At 46.4% G+C, this 20,178-nt stretch overlaps 1 protein-coding gene and 1 long non-coding RNA gene across 14 annotated transcripts in view; one reads left to right on the plus strand and one right to left on the minus strand.

Moving 5' to 3' along the window:
• PUM1 (pumilio RNA binding family member 1) overlaps window positions 1-15,576 on the minus strand; it is a 78,484-nt gene extending 62,908 nt beyond the window's left edge. For 9 of the 13 annotated variants that reach the window (XM_074850932.1, XM_074850920.1, XM_074850925.1 and 6 more), the window contains exons 1-2: window positions 15,457-15,576; window positions 10,933-11,306 (exon numbers count right to left, since the gene is read on the minus strand). In XM_074850932.1, coding sequence (XP_074707033.1) covers window positions 10,933-11,295 — 363 coding nt within the window. In that variant the 5' untranslated portion in view covers window positions 11,296-11,306; window positions 15,457-15,576. Of the gene's footprint in view, window positions 1-10,932; window positions 11,307-15,456 lie in introns of those variants that run through there. The other 4 variants (XM_074850927.1, XM_074850926.1, XM_074850928.1 and 1 more) reach the window with 3 other exon arrangements.
• A 723-nt stretch (window positions 15,577-16,299) lies between these two features.
• Window positions 16,300-19,826, plus strand: LOC141934910 (uncharacterized). The gene is made up of 2 exons (XR_012626439.1): window positions 16,300-16,366; window positions 16,452-19,826. It is a non-coding gene; the product is annotated as an uncharacterized LOC141934910 (long non-coding RNA).
• Window positions 19,827-20,178: the final 352 nt, after the last annotated feature.

A 20,178-nucleotide genomic window follows, 5' to 3' on the forward strand; every position in this document is an offset into this window, starting at 1 on the left:
AACGGTAATGAAACGATATAGATGATCTGCCACCTCGTCGGGATCTATTCCTGTTAACTGTCACCCACCCGTAACGAACACAGACATGGAGAGCAGACTCACGATGGTATAAACACTAGAAACAAGGAGGTCCACAGAGAAGGAACTTCTTCACAGATGAGCACTAACATCAATGAGATTTGATTACCATAAAAACTGGTTCACCACTGAACCAGTTTTGAAAGAAATCCAGAAGACAACGCCAAGATGAATTGGCTGCACAAGGAAGCGATGCCCTGACATCTGGATACAACATGACAACCTGGTCCCTTGGAGGAAGAGGTGATCTCGAGAAACATTGGGAATCACACAGAGAGGTCAACTGTAGTCAAAATTGTTTCATAAGTGATACAACAAAACCTGACTCCTGCTCTCAGCCAGCAGCACCCCTCAGTCACGCCCCATTTCAGCCTCTTCCACCTCTGTGAACCAAAACGCAAAGTGCGCATCCTCGCCAGCTCGCAAGAACAGACCTTCCCCCCTTCTTGACAAGGGTACTCTTTCCTTCTGATAAGGCAGAAAACCAGCAAGCTTGCTTTTGAAGCCTGCTTACCAAAATTAAGGCTCTGTACATCAGCAACTGAACGAGAGTTACAAAGCAATTTCATTGCACAAGAACATTCCTCCCCTTCACATTAAATGCTGAGTATGCACTCAGGAATTATATAAATCTCACTGAAATTAATGAGAATCTCATTCAAGAAGACTAATTTCCACGCACGCTAACATACGAATGTATGTCACTATGACACGCTCTAGCTTACAGCCACTTCACTGACTCTTATAAACAGTTTCCTGCCGGCAGGGTGGAAGCCTGTACCCCAGAGTGGATTCACCCAGCGCACTAACAAAAGCCACACCGAGAAACTGGAGTAAACCCACCGGATTGCTTCCCCTCACTGAGGCTGAAGTCAATTCAGTCTCTCAAAAGCCCTCTTAACCAATTTTCACCTTTGCTCTGAAAAACATGCGATAAAGCGAGAGACAGCTGTTACCCATTCACAGTCACTCTAGGTCAGAACTCCAAACCTTATTTTCAGTCTCCTGAATAAAAACCCTTGGCCTCATACATGCTGAGGCTACAGGGGCCTTTCCACATTAATAGCAGATACCCACCACCTATTTTAGAGAGAACAAGACAAAACACAGCCTGCTTTCTGCTCTCACCTACTGCAGATTGCAACACAAACCAATTCCTCTCTAGGTCAATGGCCACTTTCAAAACTCAACCTCCCACGCAGCAGAAGAGCTTCTCAGCAACTCTGCCCTGAACATACTCACTGTGGATTTTACCAACCCCTCAAGCAGCACACAGCTAATTGATGTCAGGTAGCCATCTTACACGGGACAATTACACTTTTTTTTTTTTAAATAAGATTAGAAGGCCTCACCACTGCAAAATCCAATGACAGTAACTTAGAAGCAAATGCTTTCCTAGTCCCAAAGCTACACAGACACTCGTCCCTGTCTGTATCTAGAACACTTTTGAATTTATATAGCTATACCAGAACTGGAGAAACCAATATTCCGGGAGCTGAAGATGTTCTATGCGCTGGTACCATTTGGTACTGGACCAGCTGCTCGCCTACCACGCCACAAACCCAGGCAAGACACTTTCCCCTGCCTCTGAGCCCCCCCAAGACACACTCCGTCACAGATACAGCCAGTATTTAGAAGTTTCAGAGGTTTTTTCTTACAGAAGAGCAAAGCAGACTCAGGAGATCATCCCAGGCATCACCTAAGACCCAAGGGTCTAAATCACCCACAAGAGAGGGTCAGAGTGGAGGGAACAACTTACAGACAGACACCAGGACCAAACCTCTCCTGTTACACCTCTAACAAACCACCCCAAAACAGGGTCTGATGTCCCCAGTGCTAAAAAGTTGCAAGGCAGCAAAGGATGAGCAGGGAAATCTGCAAAAGCACCAGCGTGCCCACAGAAAGAAGTAATAAACCCAAGCACCTGATCGGACACACTGCACTGCTGGTACTGAAGACTCCAGTTAATTTTAACCTAGCAAACAACAAGGCCCACAGGGCTAAATGGCACTTGTCAACAGGAATTCTGCAGTCAGTTAAATTAACAGGAGCTGGGGCTTCGAACTGTCCTTACGATTACTAAACAGGGATTTGAAGGACCTAACAAATTAACATGAGCAACACTGTATTTACCTTTCAGATTCCCAGTACCCTATTTTTTATTCTAGAATAATCCAAGGGTTTTTTCCCAAACCAATAGCTACCAAAGTAGCTGAATAGTAATTTTAAGTAAATATTAATGTCAACAATCAGTGTTAATACTGCACTTTATATTAAGCAAATATGGTTGCTAATATGACCTTTACATATAAATTCAAAGTGTAATACTGTATCACATTTCATGGTCTGCAGGTATCTCAGGGGACTGTATACTAGCCCTATATATTAAGGAATCCTCATTTATGTAGAATTTATATTCACCTAGACAGACACACAGCAAAACTATCAAAGGCTAAATTTCACTCTTAATCACAAAGGATTTCTTCTTCCTCCTTGTGCAAGTGATGTTTCCCAGTAAGAGAAAGGACAGGTGGAATAAAACAAAGGAGGAAAAAAAAAAAAAAGGCCAAAAATACAGGAGAAAAAATGAGCAAACAAACAAACTAGGAAGTCCTTTAGAAAAGAAGGTGAGAAATCACCAGCTGAGAAATACTCTAGCTGATGATCTAAAAAAATTGTCTCTAGAAGTGCATCATGAAGCCTGAGGGTTTGTGATCTTTATTTTTTGATGTTGGACAACGTTAAACAGATCAGATATCTGCTTTTGTTAGTGGTAACAGCGATTGAAGAGGGTTTAAACTATCTATTTCTATTAAGCCAATTATGTTAAATAGGGTAACCAAAGCAAACTAGAAGGCTGCTTCTGTAAGCCTCAGCTCTCCAGTTTCTCCATTTCCCCTCTCCCTAACACTGCTCCCCATGTGGCCCCATTTCAAAGGCTGCCTTTCTCCTTCCCCAGCACTTTCTTATGCCAGGAACTATCTAGCCCCCAGCTGTCCCTCCCTTATCCCACTACCCCTTTCCCCAAGAGTTCTACTTCTGACCAGGAGGCAAAACTCCCAGGACAGCATCCGCTAAAACCGAGGTAGGATGGGCACTGCAAAGACAGGATTTCGTGAAGTTGGAACATGTAAATGGCTGCTTTCAAAATGTCTTTGATCTACAGTAAATTACAGGGCCGACTGCAGCCTTCAGTCCTGCCAGCCAAGCAAATGAACTCCAGGGGATCCCACAGATACTACCATAAGGAATTCGAGGCAAAGCACCCTAAACTTATCTGCCATTCTGGCAAACAAAAGCACGGGCAAGGGCTGGGTGCTGGGACCACAACTCCAAGAGAAGGGCTCATTCCTCAGCCTCTGCTGATGCTGGCTGTGCTCCCTGCCAGCCTGGAGGGAGCCCTCCGACAATTTAGGCTCTGCATATGCTTGATGGGACCACGTCGCTATGAGACCACTCGTTCTGTCTTTCTACTCCCACAGAGTAATGCGGGAAATTGTGTTACTGCTATACTTGTCTGGATAGATCAAAACGTTATGGTTTCTCAGCTCCTCAGCTGAATAGAATTTGTTTCTCTGATTAGACAAGAGATGAGAGATTCTGAGTTCCTCCTGTTCGCACAGGCACGTTACCTAGAGCACCTCAAAAGTGTAATTATTACTTGGATATTTATTTATTAATTCGTGCACTCTGCGAGTGTTGTGTAAAGTTTCCATCCATTAGGCCTCCACATTTTAAGTCTTGCTCAATTTGTAATAGAAGAAAACAAAACCAAAACCTCCTTATTTTCTAGTAAAACATTCCTAAAAAAAGTCAACATTACTACAAGAACACTGGGACTGAGGCAGTAAGAACAAGAAATATCAAAAGCATTCAGGCTGCTGCCTGAATAAAACATCCTTAGAATTGAGAGGAGGGGACAAAAAAAATATGGCTGGTTGAACCAGCCTAATAAATACTTTGTAGCGCTTGATTTATATACTCACAAGTTGTTAAAGCCTTTTAAATTAACCAAAGGTTTACAAATTTCAGATGGAAACAAATGCCTCCTACTCAGCTGTGGGAGACTGTCTGCGTTTGTCTTGTTTGAACAGCTCACATAGCATGTTATTTAAAAAATATCTACCCTGAGTGCATACACACACACATATATAGTATCTAGGAGAGGAAAAAAAAAAAAGTATTTACCAGCTGACAGCAAGAAAAGCACCGCACACTGTCAACAACAGGCTTGCCCCTAACAACTAGATCCAGGGTTAAAATATGTTGTTCCATCAACTGATTGCAGCACTATTTTTAGTCCTCTCCTATAACAATAGTCGGTAAAGAAAGAATGTGAAGTCACAAGTATTAGACAGGATTAGGTGGTTTAACTACTATTTTTGTAGTAAAGGATTCATCATTAGAATTGCTACTACCATTAGCATTCGAAGCAAAAAGCTATTGAAATTGCAGATTGGCTAATGCTTTACATGGCGTTTAGCCAAGATGATTAATGATTCAGGGTACAGAAATAAATGCAAGAAAGGCAGCCTTTCAGAATGGCTCGGCTTAGCTAATTATGTTTTTCCTCAGATTTTATTCACCAAGGGAAGCGCTTCATTAATGTGGAATTTAGGTTACCCTGCGATGTCTTGGGCACACGTTGTTGGGGTGCAAGCTTCCAAAATACTGGATTACAGAAGAAGCAACCTTAATTTTGCCCCACTAGAGCTGGCAATACCTTGGGAAAATTGTCTTCTGCTTCCCAGATGTGTGTGTGGATCGATGTTTTTGTGCAAGCGCTCAGGGCTACACTAAGATCTGGTTCATTTGACTCCAGGAAGCTTTTCCTTTCCCTCCCACCCTTACTCTGACCTTCCAAGGTTTGAATTCAGAGGGGCAAAAGGGGTAGTGAAGGGACGCAGCAATGTCTCATTCCAGTTCCACGCTCAGTCCTTCTGTCAGAAATAGATGCGAGTGGCCCCATGCCACACCGACTGTTGGCAGCAGGGCGAAGGACTAATTTGAGGGTTTAATAACAGGCCAGTTTCACCCCAGCACTGAATCAAGATGTGAAGCGCAGCTCCAGTACAGGGTAACACAGCCAGATGCTCCCAATAAAAACAACTGCCCTAGAACAAAAGTTACCCTTAACAAAGGAAGAGGAGTAACACGATATCTGAGAGCAGATCGCTTGACAGGAGAGAGCGCAGCATCACATGATATCCGCACACAAAGGCAAGTTTGTTCATCACAGACCTGCAAGATCATCATTCAGAGAAGACAGCTTTAAAATTGTCTCAGCATACACCTAAAAGCAACTTTTCAGACACAGGCAACACTACATTCAACGCTCTGGTACAGCTCTTTGTTAAGGAGATTTCTGATCAGCAGTCAAAATTAACTGTGCCAGTTTGCAAGGAAGAGGCTACGGTGGAGGGATTATATGGCTTGTACCTGACGTAAAGTTTCACCCATTTACAAAAATGCTACGAGCATCACAACCTGTTCTGCAGAAGCACAGATAGGTCACACCAACTCAGCAAACCACAAAAGAGCTGATAAGGGGAAAGCAAAGTTGGAGAGAGGGAAGGAAGAAAACAAGCAGAAACTATGCTCTAATAAAGCTCTATTCAAAACACACTTGGGCGCAATATATTAACTGAAATACTTGAAGTTGTCTTGAAGCACTGAAATTTGCAAATTCAATAGTGTGAAAATATCTTTGCTTTTCCTGAGCAAGCACCACAGCAAAGCAGCAGACTACAAAGATGATATACCACAGAGAAATCCCAAAGCCAGCATATCAGGTTACTCGTGCAAACCCAAGTAGAGCCAGGTATCTTGCACTGCCTGTCAAGGACAGTAAAACCTACAGATTCAGAGGAAGCAGACTCTTAAACTGACTTTCTGAAGACTCCAGAGTGTTTTCTCTCCCCTACACGTGAGAAGGGTTTTCCAATACTCAACCTTAAATATCCGACTTAGCCAATCTACTCATGCTCTTTCTATCTCAGGAAGAATTTTCAGAGGGCAATGCAAATCAGAAAACTAAATCAAATGTTCCGAGTCCCCTCCCCCAAGATACACCTTTACTACAGGGAAATCTCCGCAAAACAAATCAGCCAAACTAGACATTTCATTTCAGCAAGGTATTATGTTCTAAATTATCTGGGTATCAAGTTAGCACAGCCATTTCAGTGCCAGTGTAAGAAAAGCCCTAACCAGTTCACCGTGATACAAGGAAGTACCCACAAAAATCCAACAGATTTAATGAAACATATCAGAAAACGTTCTTCGAGAACAGAGCCGTGCATTCTGTCACATGGTGTATGTGATTGAGGCCTTGCTCCGTGCCTTTAAATCTAGTCCAGACAACAAGCCAGATTATTTGGACCACAGCAGCCCTCATACTCTAGGTGCTTTCCATAGAAAGATCAGGAAATCTCGGTCCTGAAGAGTTAACTCTCACTTAAACAGGATTTCACTTGGGAAGAACAAACACCATGGCTTCTGCTTCCTTAGCTCCCAGGATCTTTTTAGAGGACCTTGCCACAACTTAAAGGCAAACTCTGGTCATGGTGCCTGTCAGCAGGCACCAAACATTGTCAAACAACGTCAAATCCAGGCACTTTCACAGCATCAAGCAGCACAGTTTGAGTAGCAGTGCTCTAGAAGGGCAGCTGCCAGGAGAATCACCTTCTGTCTCCACTTGAATGCAAGCTCCCAGTTAAGAAGTTGCATGGTCACATTGCCAAAAGGCAAAACTGAGCATAAAACGCAGTCCCAGCCCTGTTGCTCTCACTATTCTTCAACAACTATATGTGAAAAATTCCCCACATTCAACAAGACTATCCCTGCAGAGTTCTATTGTCTCAAATTATTAATTAAACATGCTCTCAAAGAAAGTAAATCCCTAAAATCATTTGCTTCTACTAAGCAACTCCCATACTACCCTAACTGCAATTCAGACAGTCTAAGTATATCCATTCACTGTAATTCAGAAGGGACCACCACCACAGCAACTCTCTCTTCACTCCAGTTCAAGAACATACAAGTATGCACAAGCCACAGGAGACCCCATCCAAGAAAACCCAGATGATTTTCCTAAAAACCTGCTCAGTGTTGATAACTTCTCCCAGCTGAATATCTCAACTGTTTTTTCATTCCCCTCAGGAGTAGTAGATGGCTGTTTGGATTTGTAATGAGATATGCAACCTTTCACAACCAAGACAAATCCAAGCGAGGCCATTACTCGCCAAGACCCATCTCGTACATCTTCACTCACCTATGTGAAGAGGTTCTGATCGTTACCCGATTCTGCAGGATAAACAGCACAAACCCCCCTAGTGCAGCTATCACAACTGTCTGCCCAAACAGCCTGAAGAGCGCTGCAGGTGAACGACAGCCTTAACCTCCTCAGCTTACTGACACTTGACTTCATCTTGCTGCTTTTTGTGGGTAAAAAGAGAAGACTAAGCTTTGCAGTCAAGACCTGGCTGATGGAAGTGTCTTCCATGTAAAGTTTGGTGATTAAGTATTTGTAGCTACAATTCTGCCTACGAGTTCAGAGTTTCCAGTCTAGAAGAAAAGTCCAATTCCACCATTACTGCAGTGCCTGCAAGAACAAAGAGGAATTTATAATACATGTTATTTGTGTGGATGGCGTATCTTTGATACCTAAATATGAAAAATTACATAGCATCTTTAATTGCTTCATTTTATACAAAAACATAATTATCCTCCCCCCCTTTTCTGGAGAAAGAAAAAATGCAAAGGGAAGAGAAAGTGTCTAGGTAAAACATAAAAAGAACCAGCATTTTCCTGCTGTTCTCAGTAAGGGGACATTCTTCCTTGGGAGCAGAGAAACTTGGTTTTAAGTCATCCCTACTAAAGCCCTCCACAGCTCAATTCTCAGAGCTGCTGTACAAACAAATGACAAGGAGAAAAAGCCAGCACAACCAAAAATGAAAAGCAAGGATCCCGTAAATAAGTTCTGACTCACAACACTCGTAGCTATTTCATAACACATGATGAAATGCTATCATTTGGTAAAAATCACTGGAGTATTATCACCAGCAGACCGAGACAGATGTCTGTCTACATGCGTAACAAAGAAGAAACTAGGATTCAACAATTTAAAAAAATCCCTCTACCTTTAATTACGACCTCCCAAGCTCTAGGCAGGCATTAACCTATATTACCCTATAATTATTTTTTCTGACTTCCCATTATCTTTTAGCTACTGAGTTTCCTAACCAGTCTTCAAGGCAACAAGGCAAGGGCCCTCACTGCATCATCTTTGAAAGTCTAAAATAAAAAGTACAGTAATATAAATGTATATATAAGAAATTGAGACATCCATAATGATTCCCCACCTCTCTGCATGTCCCAGCACTTCCTTTTACTTCTATTCTTGCAGGCCAAATTCAATTCTATCCCAGCTAAGCCCAAGCTGTATTAAATCATTTTGCATGCATAAGACTAGTTCTCGCTCCAAGGAATTTATAATTTAATAAGCAGATGCAAAGGTGGCCAAAAAGTCAAAAGGAATGGCAGTATTAGGATTACATATATCCTGCATTCTGCTTCCCATGAGTAAAACCCCGAGGCAAACAGAGAACCATGGAAAAAGAGGCACTCAAGAGAGGCTGAAGCAATAAACACATAGATAAAACTGCCCAGCAATCACTGGAGTATACAGTATCAAATAAGACACACAAGAAGAGGGTTGCTACCCCATTTCAGAGCTGACTTTGAAGAAATTAAACACAAAGATTGGTTTAAAGATGCATACTGAATGCAAAACATCAGGACTATGTGATAAATACATTACAGCCAACGTAAAAACCACCAGGAAGTAGAACAGATAAGGTTCCAACGTTAATTATATTATAGTGGGTATTTCTTGAGCTTCAGCTCAGAGAACACATGGGGGAAAATAGAGAAAGCATCACACAGAACCTTGTGAGCCTAATCCTGAAGGTGTATTTTGTCCATACAACCTTCTCAGAAGTGTTCTGCCTCCAAAAAATGCATGAGTTATTTTTTTAGAAGTTCATTTAAGCTAGTACAAGCTAAGGAGTTTTTCTTTCATTAAGTGGTACGTTTATTAGTATCATTTCATTCAAGAAGTTACTGAAGAAAATCAAGCTGAGGAAGAGCAACACATCTACTGACATCAGGGCAAGTCTCTTACAGGTAGGATTCTTCCCTTTGAGAAAAAGTTTAAGTCTTCTGGTTATTAAAGCATGCAGTAAAAAAAGTTCAAATACAAGCACAATTTGAATGACTGGAGGATCTGGGTGTCCCGTCCCCTGCCCCCTCAAACTCCAGTGAGTTCTGTTCTTTGCTTTTAGGGATTTTCAGAGAAAGGAAGATGAAAGTATGAGTGGGAGGGAAAAGGGATTGAGAATTTATGACATTCATTTTAATTCATGAAGTCTTTCCACAAAATGTCCAAACAATAGCAGTTCCTGCCTAAACATCTCCACACAAGACTGCATGACAGGTTTTCTTGGAAAAACCTAAAAGCTGCAGCCTTTCAGTACAAATTTTTTGCTTACTTACACAACTTAAAGCACATTAAGATCTCTTCCATCAATGTCTCTTAAAACAAGTTTTACATTTAGTGACTGAAAACTTGGATAGTTAACAGAAAAGCTACATCTCATTTCAGTGCAGTTATTTCCTTTAAAGTGATAACTAAATACTATGTTTCCGCATAAGGGAGTAACTACAATAGTTTTCTAACTGCTTAGTTCACATGGCAGTATTTTATGAGATTTTTTCTTCCAGAACAAATTAACAGGGCACTTGGGTTTACTTCTTTATTGATGTACACACTGACTTCAGTGAGGTTGCAAAATTCACTGCAATGTTTGCTTTTAAATGGTCTGGATGGCAACACATCCCCTGGGGAGGCACCGCAGAGGAACAAGGGCTTGTTCGGTTTTATTTGAAAAACTAGAGGCAGGAGATATTCATAAAGGTTGCAAAAGCTTTGTGTCTACTGCTCTAACAATATTTGTGGGAATCGTTCAGTTTCAAAATGTGGTTACACTTAAGTTCTGCTCCCTTAGCAGAGGAAGCACATCTCCTTTGACGAGTTACTTACAGGTCACAGACAGAAAGCTAGAGTGAGTCATGCGCTCATTTAACTCGCAGCACATCTGACAATACAACTACTGAAAAGACTTCTAGTAAACACTACTACTGCGAGACGTTTGGGCCCACGACCCTTTTAAAAACGTTACGTCAGTGTAAGAAGTTAGCCGTGTTTCTAAAAGCAATGTTCCATGACATTCTTAAGGTTCTTCTCATTCAGCTAAGCACATTAATAACTCCTTCCCCACCCCATTATAACCAAAAAAACCTCCAAACCCCAAAAGAAACAAGCAAAGAAACCCAGGAAAACAAATTACCAGCAACTTCCAGAGCTGTGTTTTTCAATATTGGGAATGCTAAAAACCCAACCTACATGCATTGGCAGTTTTGTAATACCATTACATAAGAATTATTTAACTACAGCAACAGATTTGAAAAGCAGCAGCAGTTACTGCTACACTGGTTCACACATCCAAAAGAAAAAAAAAAAAAAAAAATCAATAAAGGGAATGATAAATTTTGCAAACATGTATTTGACTGTCACAGAAAGTGGACTGGGATTTCAACACCCTCAAGAGCAGGAATATTTCAGCTTATAGCTACCAAGGCACTGCAGTCCTGAGAAAAGAAAACAAAAAGTACGACTGCTGCCATTTCCAACCACACAATAACCAGCTTAAGCTTTAAAAAGCGTCATTAAAAGCATCTATCATCAACCCGATGCGTTCACGTGTTGAGTTTGGAAACATTGAACTTTTTTTTTACCTGATGTTCTGCATGAATGTTATCCCCAGTAGGCCAGCGATGTTTGCTGTTATTATAGCCGCCTCCACCACTTCCTCCTCCCCCAAGCTGCTCACCATGCTGCCTCTGGAAGAAGTAATCCACCATAGCGTCGTCCTGGGAGCGGCCTGCAACTCCTATGGATCCAGGAACAGGACTGGAGTGTGTCCCTGCTGCAAGCGCCTGATTTGCAGCTGGCTGTTGCTGAGCCTGGGACCCTGTTCCAGATGTCAATACAACAGGCATGTTGGGATTAGCTGTATCTTGAGCGTGCTGTTTCAGGTGGGGGCTGAACGAGTCCTGCCAGAGTACTGCTTTTCTCTTCAAAACACACGCAACGCTCATTCCACCAACACCTACGGGGGGGTGAGGGGAGGGGGGAGACACGGCGAGAAAGAGAGAAGGAAAAGAAAACATGAAATCCTTACAGCTTCAGCTTTACATATTAATTAACACACCCATTTTGTGACTGGCAGGGAAACATCACGATGCCAATTCTGACGCCTTTTAACGTAATTATTTGCTCCATTAACCTAGCAACTAAAATATCACCTAAAAATGCACGCTAGCCAAAAATCCCACGTTTTGTGCTGCGAAGCGTTATCAGTATATGCAAGATTGGTGTAAGGTGCCCATTACACTGAAATTAGAACTCCAATTTATGTGATGGACAAAACACCGACTGGAGTGCTGCCACAGAAAATTGCTAGAAAAAAGCCCCCAAAAACCCGATGGAACGCAAATTACACCACCAGTGCCTGCTGCGCGTGTTTACACCTGACAGATTACAAGGCAGATCTTCAATCAATACAAAAGTCCCACTGTATCACGATGTGTTCACTCAGTCATGCAAAACATCAAGGCAACAGGTTCGGTTTTTTTTCAAATGCAAACTTAAAATACTGGATTTGTGCTTATGCAGTTAATTAAGTCCCAAATACAACGTGCACTCTTCCTGCAAACTCAGAAGCTGGCTTCGGTCATGAGATGGTAAAGCACACGGGCATGTTTTGTACGAGATTCCCTGGAGAAAGAGCAGCTAACCTCTCGGAGCCCGGGATCTCGGCAGAACCTTCCAGAGCCGGAGCAGCCAGCAGTGTCCACAGCACCAGGAGAAACTGGACGAGTCACAGAAACTGTCCGACACTGACAATACCCCAAATTACTCAAAATCATCTGCATGCAGGAGGACAACTGGCAGACTAGGCTGAGAGTAAATCACTAATTTACTATCCCCCCCAAATATTTTGATAGCATCCCAGCAGCACAAAACCACACAAGTTAGTTTGTTATTTTAAGATAACATTATCAGCTGAGCCTGAGAGCAATAAAGGCATTACACATGTGAACAGAAAAGTGTTCTCCCCCATTATGTAATGCTCAGCCAATGCAGAGCACACACACAAATCGAATTTGTTTTTAAAGGCATAGAATAGTCAGAATTATTATTTTCTAAAAAGATTGCTAGTTTATTATTTCAGTTACTTAAATGCAATCCCACAAATACCACAGAGAGTTATAAGGATGAAACTGGGGAGGGGGGCAGTGGGTGTTCAGCCCTTACAGGCTCCCACCACAGCTGCATACCAGCACGAGAATGCTTTTACTCTTGTACCTTGGTGGCTGTAAACCTTGGCCCTGATCCTGACAGCAGCTCCGACAGCCTGAAAGGCAGCTCTGTTTCCTCTCTGCTCATCATAGTAGTTTTGAACAGACAACTACTACAAGCAACTTCCAAGAACAATTTTCTAACAGTAGAGAGAGAAAGCTTACACAAAAAAATCCCAATCCTATCTTTGATCAAACTTACTCAGGTTTGTCCCACTAATTGAGAACAGTGTTAATATTCAGAAGAAAATGACTATAAGAACTGCAGAGATAAGATTTTTTTAACTGCACCTACAACATGCATTTGTTGACACACACACCCCCAGCCTCCATGGCCACATAAACAAGCAACTCTCCAAAGCTTTTTATACATTCAAAGACCTTCACAACTTAAATACCCACAACATACAACAGAACTAACTTCTCCGTCTTTCAGAAAGTCTGGAAATCACTACCTTCCCCAAATACTTCACAAAACACTGTGACAATACCTGATATTACTAAACCTTCACTGATTTTTAAGAATACAATACTACAATTTTATGGCATTTTCCCGTTAGTCTCCCCTTAATAAACATTACCAAAATCCTTCAGTAACATGAAATGAAATGAAGCAATAAAGCTCTTCTGTGCAATAATAAAAAAAAAAAAAAGAAGTAATTACTGGTAAGAAATTCACTTATCACCACGTTGGGGTGTACATTAATTGCAGACAATGAACTCTGAGCAGCCTCTATGAAAGGAGGTTACAAGTTACATCAGAGCAGTCTTTTAAAAAAATATAGGGAGATACTAGGAATCCACAAAAAGTTTGAAGTACCTATATACTGTGACAAGCCCTGCTTGCAAGGGAAATACCACATGTACAAAATTGCGAGTGGAAGTCTGCACAGCCACAATGTTACCTTCCTCCCTCAAAAGGCCACGGGCCGCAAGGTCCTTCTGTTCACCAGCATAAATTCGTTTCTGGTTTAATTTGCACATAAATCGTTAATAACTGCGTTACTATAAAAATTAGGGATTTTTTGAGACTCTAGAAAGTCTCAGTCAAGGTACTGTGAAGATCCACACAAGTGCCTCCTGCTCCCAGACGCTTCCTCTTTCGTCTAATACAGACAAGGCAGCTCCAAACACAAGAGAAAAACTTGGCAAAGGCGACATTTTGAAAGGGAGCAAAGGGGAAAAGAGCATTCTGGGTAGTTCAAGTTTAGTTCCAAGACGTGTTTTTATAGAAATGCTGTTGTTAAATGCAGCGGACAGCTGAATCCTGTCATTCAAAGCACACAGAGCATCAGAAATATGTTAAGTCACCTACACAACGCACATTCATTAGCTAACCGGCAGCTGCAAGACTCGCCGTCAATGGCTACCAGGACCCTTTTCATTCCCAAACTCTTAGTGAAAATATATAATCAACTTTCCCTAGGTAAACCGTTTGCTGGGAAGAGTTACATATTTACAAACAAAGGTTTCTACACTGCTACAAAGTGCTCAAAGCAAACAATTTTCCTCCTCCCTTGATAAAAACATTGCGTGTAAATAAACCACTCTGTTATCATTACAGGCAAAATACTTTAGATTATGGGAGGTTGCACAAGCAACAAAAACTTCGGAGACATCTCCAAGCAAGTTTTAAGCACGAGTGGCGACGACACTGAAAGGCAGCTTTAATCCGCATAGAGCACAGCTACGCGTTCAGATCTTCACTGCTCTTATTCTATATTCCTCTAAAAATAACAGGCAATATTAAAAAATTAAGTCAGCACAGGATGCGTGTTTCAAAAAGTTCAATCACGAACTATAAGAGAGTTTGGGTTGGGTGGGTTTTTTTGGAAAGTTAGACTGGAAATTAAAGCACAGCCATTGTTCGTGAGCTGTGTGGCCTACCAAGAACTTTTAACGTTAAACCTTGTGTTTTCCTGAAAACCTGGGGAGACGCAGCAGGAAGCGGGCAAATTGATCACCGACCGAATTGCTTAAACCAGCATTAAAACACTGTAAGATAAATGCTACCCCTTACCCCACCTCCCTCGATCTTAATAAAGGAAATTCCTTACTCATGATCTGTCTAATAAAATCTCTGTTCAGAGCAAAGTTATTAAACATTGACCAAAAAAAATAAAACCGAGTATTTCTCAGGTTGGGGCAAGAGACAGACTCTTAAAATTACAAGTGTGCAATTAAAAAGGGCCAAACGCTGTTATTACGCGAAAACGAGATAAAAACAAGGGAAAAAACCCACACAAACACAAAAACCCCAGGGTCACCCAGCCCATCAAAAAGTATTGTCTGCATTTTCCTTCCCTCCCGCTTGCGAGACACTGTCCCCCTCCTCTGCCAGGAACACCCAGAACCCCCAGACCCCCCCCCCAAAGGCCGGGGGGGTGGGGGTGGGGGGGGAACCCAACCACCGCCACCGCCGGGCCGGGCCCCCCGGGGCAACAAAGCGGCGCCTCGGCCCTCCCCGCCGGGCCGGGCCGGGCCCCCCCCAAGGAGAAGGGGGAGCCCCGGAGGGGTCCCCTGCGGCGGGCCGGGGCCGGGGGGACGCAGGCGGGGGGCGCCGCCGCCGCCCGGCCGGGATGGGCCCGCACCCCCCCCAACAATAACAGCCCCCTCCCTGACGGCCGGGGCGCGGCGGCGAGCGGCCGGGGGGCCGCTGACGGGAGGCGGGGGCCCGCCGCGCCCCCCCCCGCCTCCCCGGTAACAATAGGGGCCAGGCCCCGGCCCCCGAGCGCCGACAAGGAGCCGGGCGGGAGAGCCGGGCGCAGCGCCCCGCCGCCGCTCGCCTTCGGGGCGGCCTGGCGCCGCTCCGCCCGCTCCCCCCACCAATATGGCCCCACCGGCGGCTCCGCTGAGGTGCGCGGCGCGCCGGGGGCCCGGTCCGGTGCCGATACTCACGGGCGGAGCGGTAGGATGAAGACGGATCTCGGCCCCCCCCAGGCCGCTCGCCGCCTGCCTCTCCCCCTGCCTTTCACTCCGACAACATGGCGGCCCGGCGGGGACGGCGCCGCGCTGCACGCCGGGAAGGCGAGGCCGCTCCAAGCGGCGCCGGGCCGCCGCTCCCCCGGCCGGGCCGGGCCCTGCCCGCGGCCGCTTCCCGCCCCCCCCCGCACCGGGAGCGCCGCGGGGGGACAGGCCGTGCCCCGGCACCCTCCTGCGCGTCCCCTCGCGGGGGTCGCCGCTCCCCGGCCAGGCCCGGAACGGCGTGGGGCCAGGCCCAGTCTGGGGCCAGGCCAGGCCCAGGGGCCTCAGGCTGTAAGCGTGGCCCCTTCCCCAGGCGGGGCCGGGGCGCAGAGGCCGCACTCGGCGCCACGCCGCCGCCATCAACTCTCCCTCGGCTAACGGGGCTGGGATTGACCCCCCACCGCTCCCGGCCTTGGGCACCCCGAGGCCCCCGGGCCCGCACCGGGCGGGGGGGAGGCCCCAGGCGGCTGCCAGCCCCCTGCCCAAAGCAGCAGCCACCCACCCTCCCGGGGCCTGCTCGCACAAAGAGAACCGCACCGGAGGCCCGACGCACAGACAGGGCAAGCGGCTCTTCCTCGCCCCACGCCTTTACGAGCCCAGTGCCAGCAACCGAGCAGTTCTGAGGTGTTTTCGTGCCTCCACTCCCCTTCCCCACAAAGTCAGGGCTGTGGGGAAACTACACACCCCAGCGTGCGCCGCTCCGGCGCCGGCCGCGCTCACGGCCTGGCCATAAAACAAAGCGCTGTACCCTGGGAGCGGTAGTTTGGGCAACAACACCTCCATGTTAAAGGGACAGCTCGCTCGGGAGCGGCGGCCGTGGTTCTGTGCCCCCTCCTGCACTGGGGTGGGTTGGGCTCCTGTGTTTTGGGGGGAATTTAGCACCCGCGCGTGACGCTTAGATGTAATATTTTTCTCTCCCTCTTGGCCAGGCAAGAGAACCACGCTCAGAAAGCGGGAGGAAACTGCCCACGCAGGGAAGCGGCTCGGGACATGCCCTCGCATGCACGCGGAGAGCAAACAAGCAGCGGCCCGGCGCAGCAGCTGTAGCGTTTCAAAGGGCTTCGTCAGCCGACGGGGTCGTTCAGACCACACGGGCCTCGGCGAGAGATCCCCCTTCCTCTGAGCTTTTGTGGGTGAAGCAAGCGGGTTGTGGTATCAGGTACAAGAAGTTACTTCAACCCCGGTTTATCACAATCATGTAAGCACAGGCAGAGCTGGATCCAGCTGAGATCTGGCTGCCTGGCTCGCATCCATCTTCTCCCCGAAGGGCTGCCGGGGTGATGGGTGTCTCCACTGCCATGATGCCTCTTCCAGGCGCCCACGCCACAACCGGAGCATGCAGCCCAGCCAGCCAGGGCTTGCGGGGAAGCGAGGCCTCACCCTGGCCACCCTCCAGAGCGCTGGGGAAATAAAGCTCGTGGCTGCAACCTGGAAAGTGCTGAGTACCCCAGGCTTAGCCTGACAGGGGACCTTCAGGATACACAGTTAGCCAAGGCTTTCACTGTTGATGCTGGTTTTTAAGCCAAGCCTTGTATAGCCACCCAAAACTTTTTTTGGCCAGCTCCAGCGTGGCTTACTTTACCTGGCAAAACCCTGCTGTGATAAACTCAGCTCTGCTGGGTTCAGCTGCCTGCGCCACAGCAGCATGTTGCCCAAACGGGTGTGTGGCACTTGGCATGGACCCCCCTGCCCTGCTGCCACGCGGCCCTGCCGGGCCCTGAGCACCCCACGAACAGCTGCGGTGTGGATCCTGTGCAACGAGTAGCTCCTGTTAGCGAGGCCTGGCCGCCCCCAGGCTCTTCACTGGAACAGGAACATCAGCAGGTTCTTCTGGCGAGCGTCCCTAACGAAGATGCAGCTCGTTTTGCTGAGCTGCGCTGCCCTGTTACAAGGAAGGTGCCTTGGTGATGCAGTCAGCCTGTCAGAAGCACACTTGTGTGGTGAGGCTGCATCAGTTTGTCACCCTCCAGCTGGTAGAGCCCTAAACCTGGCTCTCCATGCCATGGTGGGCCATGCAACATCCCCAACACACCACCAGTGTGAGCAAGGACAACCTCTTGGCATAATGGAGACATGAACAGTGAAACTGTCGTCTTCACACTGAAGCAAACAAATATGTCCAGACACTCTTCTCCTTTGGTTGCATTCTGCAACATCTCCTGAACGTTCTGGGCTGATACAAGACATTAGTGTTGGCTCCTGGGTGACGAATATTCGAGTTGCAAAGCGTGAGAGGTCAGGAGCTCTTTCCCACGCTGTGTCCTCGCTGCGCAGCCTGGGGGAAGGAGGGTTGGCAAGTCCCTACCCGTTTCTGCTGGCCAGCTTTTGGCGTGCCGTGCTTGCAAACTGGCAACCTCAGCACCCCACCTTGCCGGTGGGGCCGCCTGTCCCCGAGCTATCGTGCTGGCCGTAGCACAGAGATCCCCAAGCAGCGCTGACCCTCCGCTGTGAGCCAGAGATAACAGCTACGCCGCAGAGGGCTGCAGCACACACCCAGGCTGCTTGCTGACACTAGAAACATGGTTTGTGTTAATTATACCTGGGATAATTACTTTTATACCAGTATAATGAGAGGGGGAGGGAAGGAGTCCTCCTGTGGATGAAGTATTAGTGGTTAAAACCCGCTTATGCCAGTTAGTTTATTCGGTTTAGGAAGAAAGGTGCAGAGAAATGGCACGTGGGGACACGCAGCCCTATGGCTATGGGACTGAGTCGGAGTTGGGTCTCACCTCCAGCACCTCTGTCCCTCCCACAGCTTTTTCTGCCTCCCACTGCTGCCATCCTCTCTTGCCCCTCAGACCTTGCCTGAGCTCCCAGCTTATTGCAATCCATGGAAAGTTTCCCACACGCTGCTCCAGAGACTTCAGATCCATGGAGGGCAGGCAAAGTGGGAGGAAGAGGCAGTGTGGGCAGTGAAATAACTTCCACCTCCATGGGAGAAACCTTCTGGAGGTGGAAATGTCCTTCTGATCTTTGTTACGCTGTTGACCATCAAGGGCAGACCCGGCTCCCTGGCCCTGGCTCACCCTGTACCAGTCCTGGCATAAGTTATCCTGGGCTTTGTCTTCAGTCTACAAAGAGAAAAAGGTGCCTCCAGAAGGTGGTTGATGTCCTTCTAACCTCTGAATGACTCACTAGAAGCACCTTTCTCCCTCTGTTGACTACAGAAGGGACTTCAGTCGACTGTGCTCTTCATTAAACATCAAAGTTACACGTCCAAAGCCAAATGCTGAAATCCAGACCCTCAGCCATGCTCTGCCCAGACTCTGTTCCTGATGGCACGATGCCCAACATGACTGTATCTTCGCTTTGAAGGAACCTTCTAGTCTAAGAGCAAATAAACACAGCGCTGCTGTGATTCATGTTCCTCAGAACAGAGCTTCCTGCAGCTCAATGGGGAAGACACATGCACAGGACAGGGGATTCAGCTGGAAAATGAAATAGATTGAGTAACTCCATAAATCACAGATGAGTGGCTTCAGTACTGCCCCCAGACAGACCTGGCCCTCCCCAGCCTCGGGGAAGTGTAGAGAGGTCCAGTACTTTTATTTCAATGACAACTTTGTCTCTGAAATGAAAAGCCAAATGGGAGGAGAGAGTGTCCCCCCACAGTGCCAAGTTCTTCAGTGGGGCAGCAAAATTTTGTTGGCTACCAGAAAAAAAAAATCCACTGGATTACTTGATTTTTTTCTAAACCAAGCTAAAACTTGCTGAGATTTTCATGAAGGATACTTTCAAAATGTGCCAGCTTGACCGAAAAGCTTTAAGAGCCAACTACATCATTCAGCTTCATCACTGGGACAGTGTTTCTTCAAACCACATTGCCTTGAGACAAAAAGTAATGACCAGCCCTGCAGCTGGGCAGCCTTAGTACTTGTTCATGAACATGGGCTGCGTGCTGACCCATCCATCGCTCCATCAGCTGCTTCACAAAGACAGTCAGAGACATCAAATCATGGACCTTTCCCAAGGGACCTTCCCCAAGAGAGCCCACTCCCACCTGCACGCAGATGCAGGGCGCTCACATAAATGCTTTCTGGGTTGGACTTGTCGTCATCGGCCAGCCTAGACAGGAAACGTCCCTTCATTTCTGCAGCAGCTTTCAGTGATCAGATAAAACCGTGGTTTTCACCGACACTTTTCGCCTACGGGTTTCCATGCTCTTGTTGAGAAACCCAACGCAGACGTTTTCAGGAGACAACAGCCAAGTGTCTAAAAGTGGCTGGTGAAATGTTGCAGTTATGGCAAGCTGAAGGAAATTCTGGCTGCAGACCCACCTGACAACAGTAAAGTCTGAAAGTTTCATTTTGGCTGGAAAATTGCTTTTTCTTGCAGAAATACGCCCCCTTAAAATTAAAATTTTTAAGTAACTCCCACCAGTCAGCTGTGCTCAGTGTTGTACTGAGCCCAACACGGAGTCCCCAGTCCTGGGTACAACAACAACCAAGCAGCTCTGGGGGATGTCTTGAGGGTCATTATCAACAAATCCCACTATTTCCTCTCTGTGTGCAGGGAGACAGCTGGCAAAACCATGCCAGACGTCCCATGGCTAGAAAACAGCCATCCCAATGCCTTCCTCTGCATCCTGGTGATGTCCTCTGCTGTCCTCCTTCCAGTTTGCCATGGATCACAGAGCCACGGCAGAAGAAGACAGCC

Source organism: Strix aluco, chromosome 26 (assembly GCF_031877795.1).
Source record: "Strix aluco isolate bStrAlu1 chromosome 26, bStrAlu1.hap1, whole genome shotgun sequence".
NCBI lineage: Eukaryota > Metazoa > Chordata > Aves > Strigiformes > Strigidae > Strix > Strix aluco.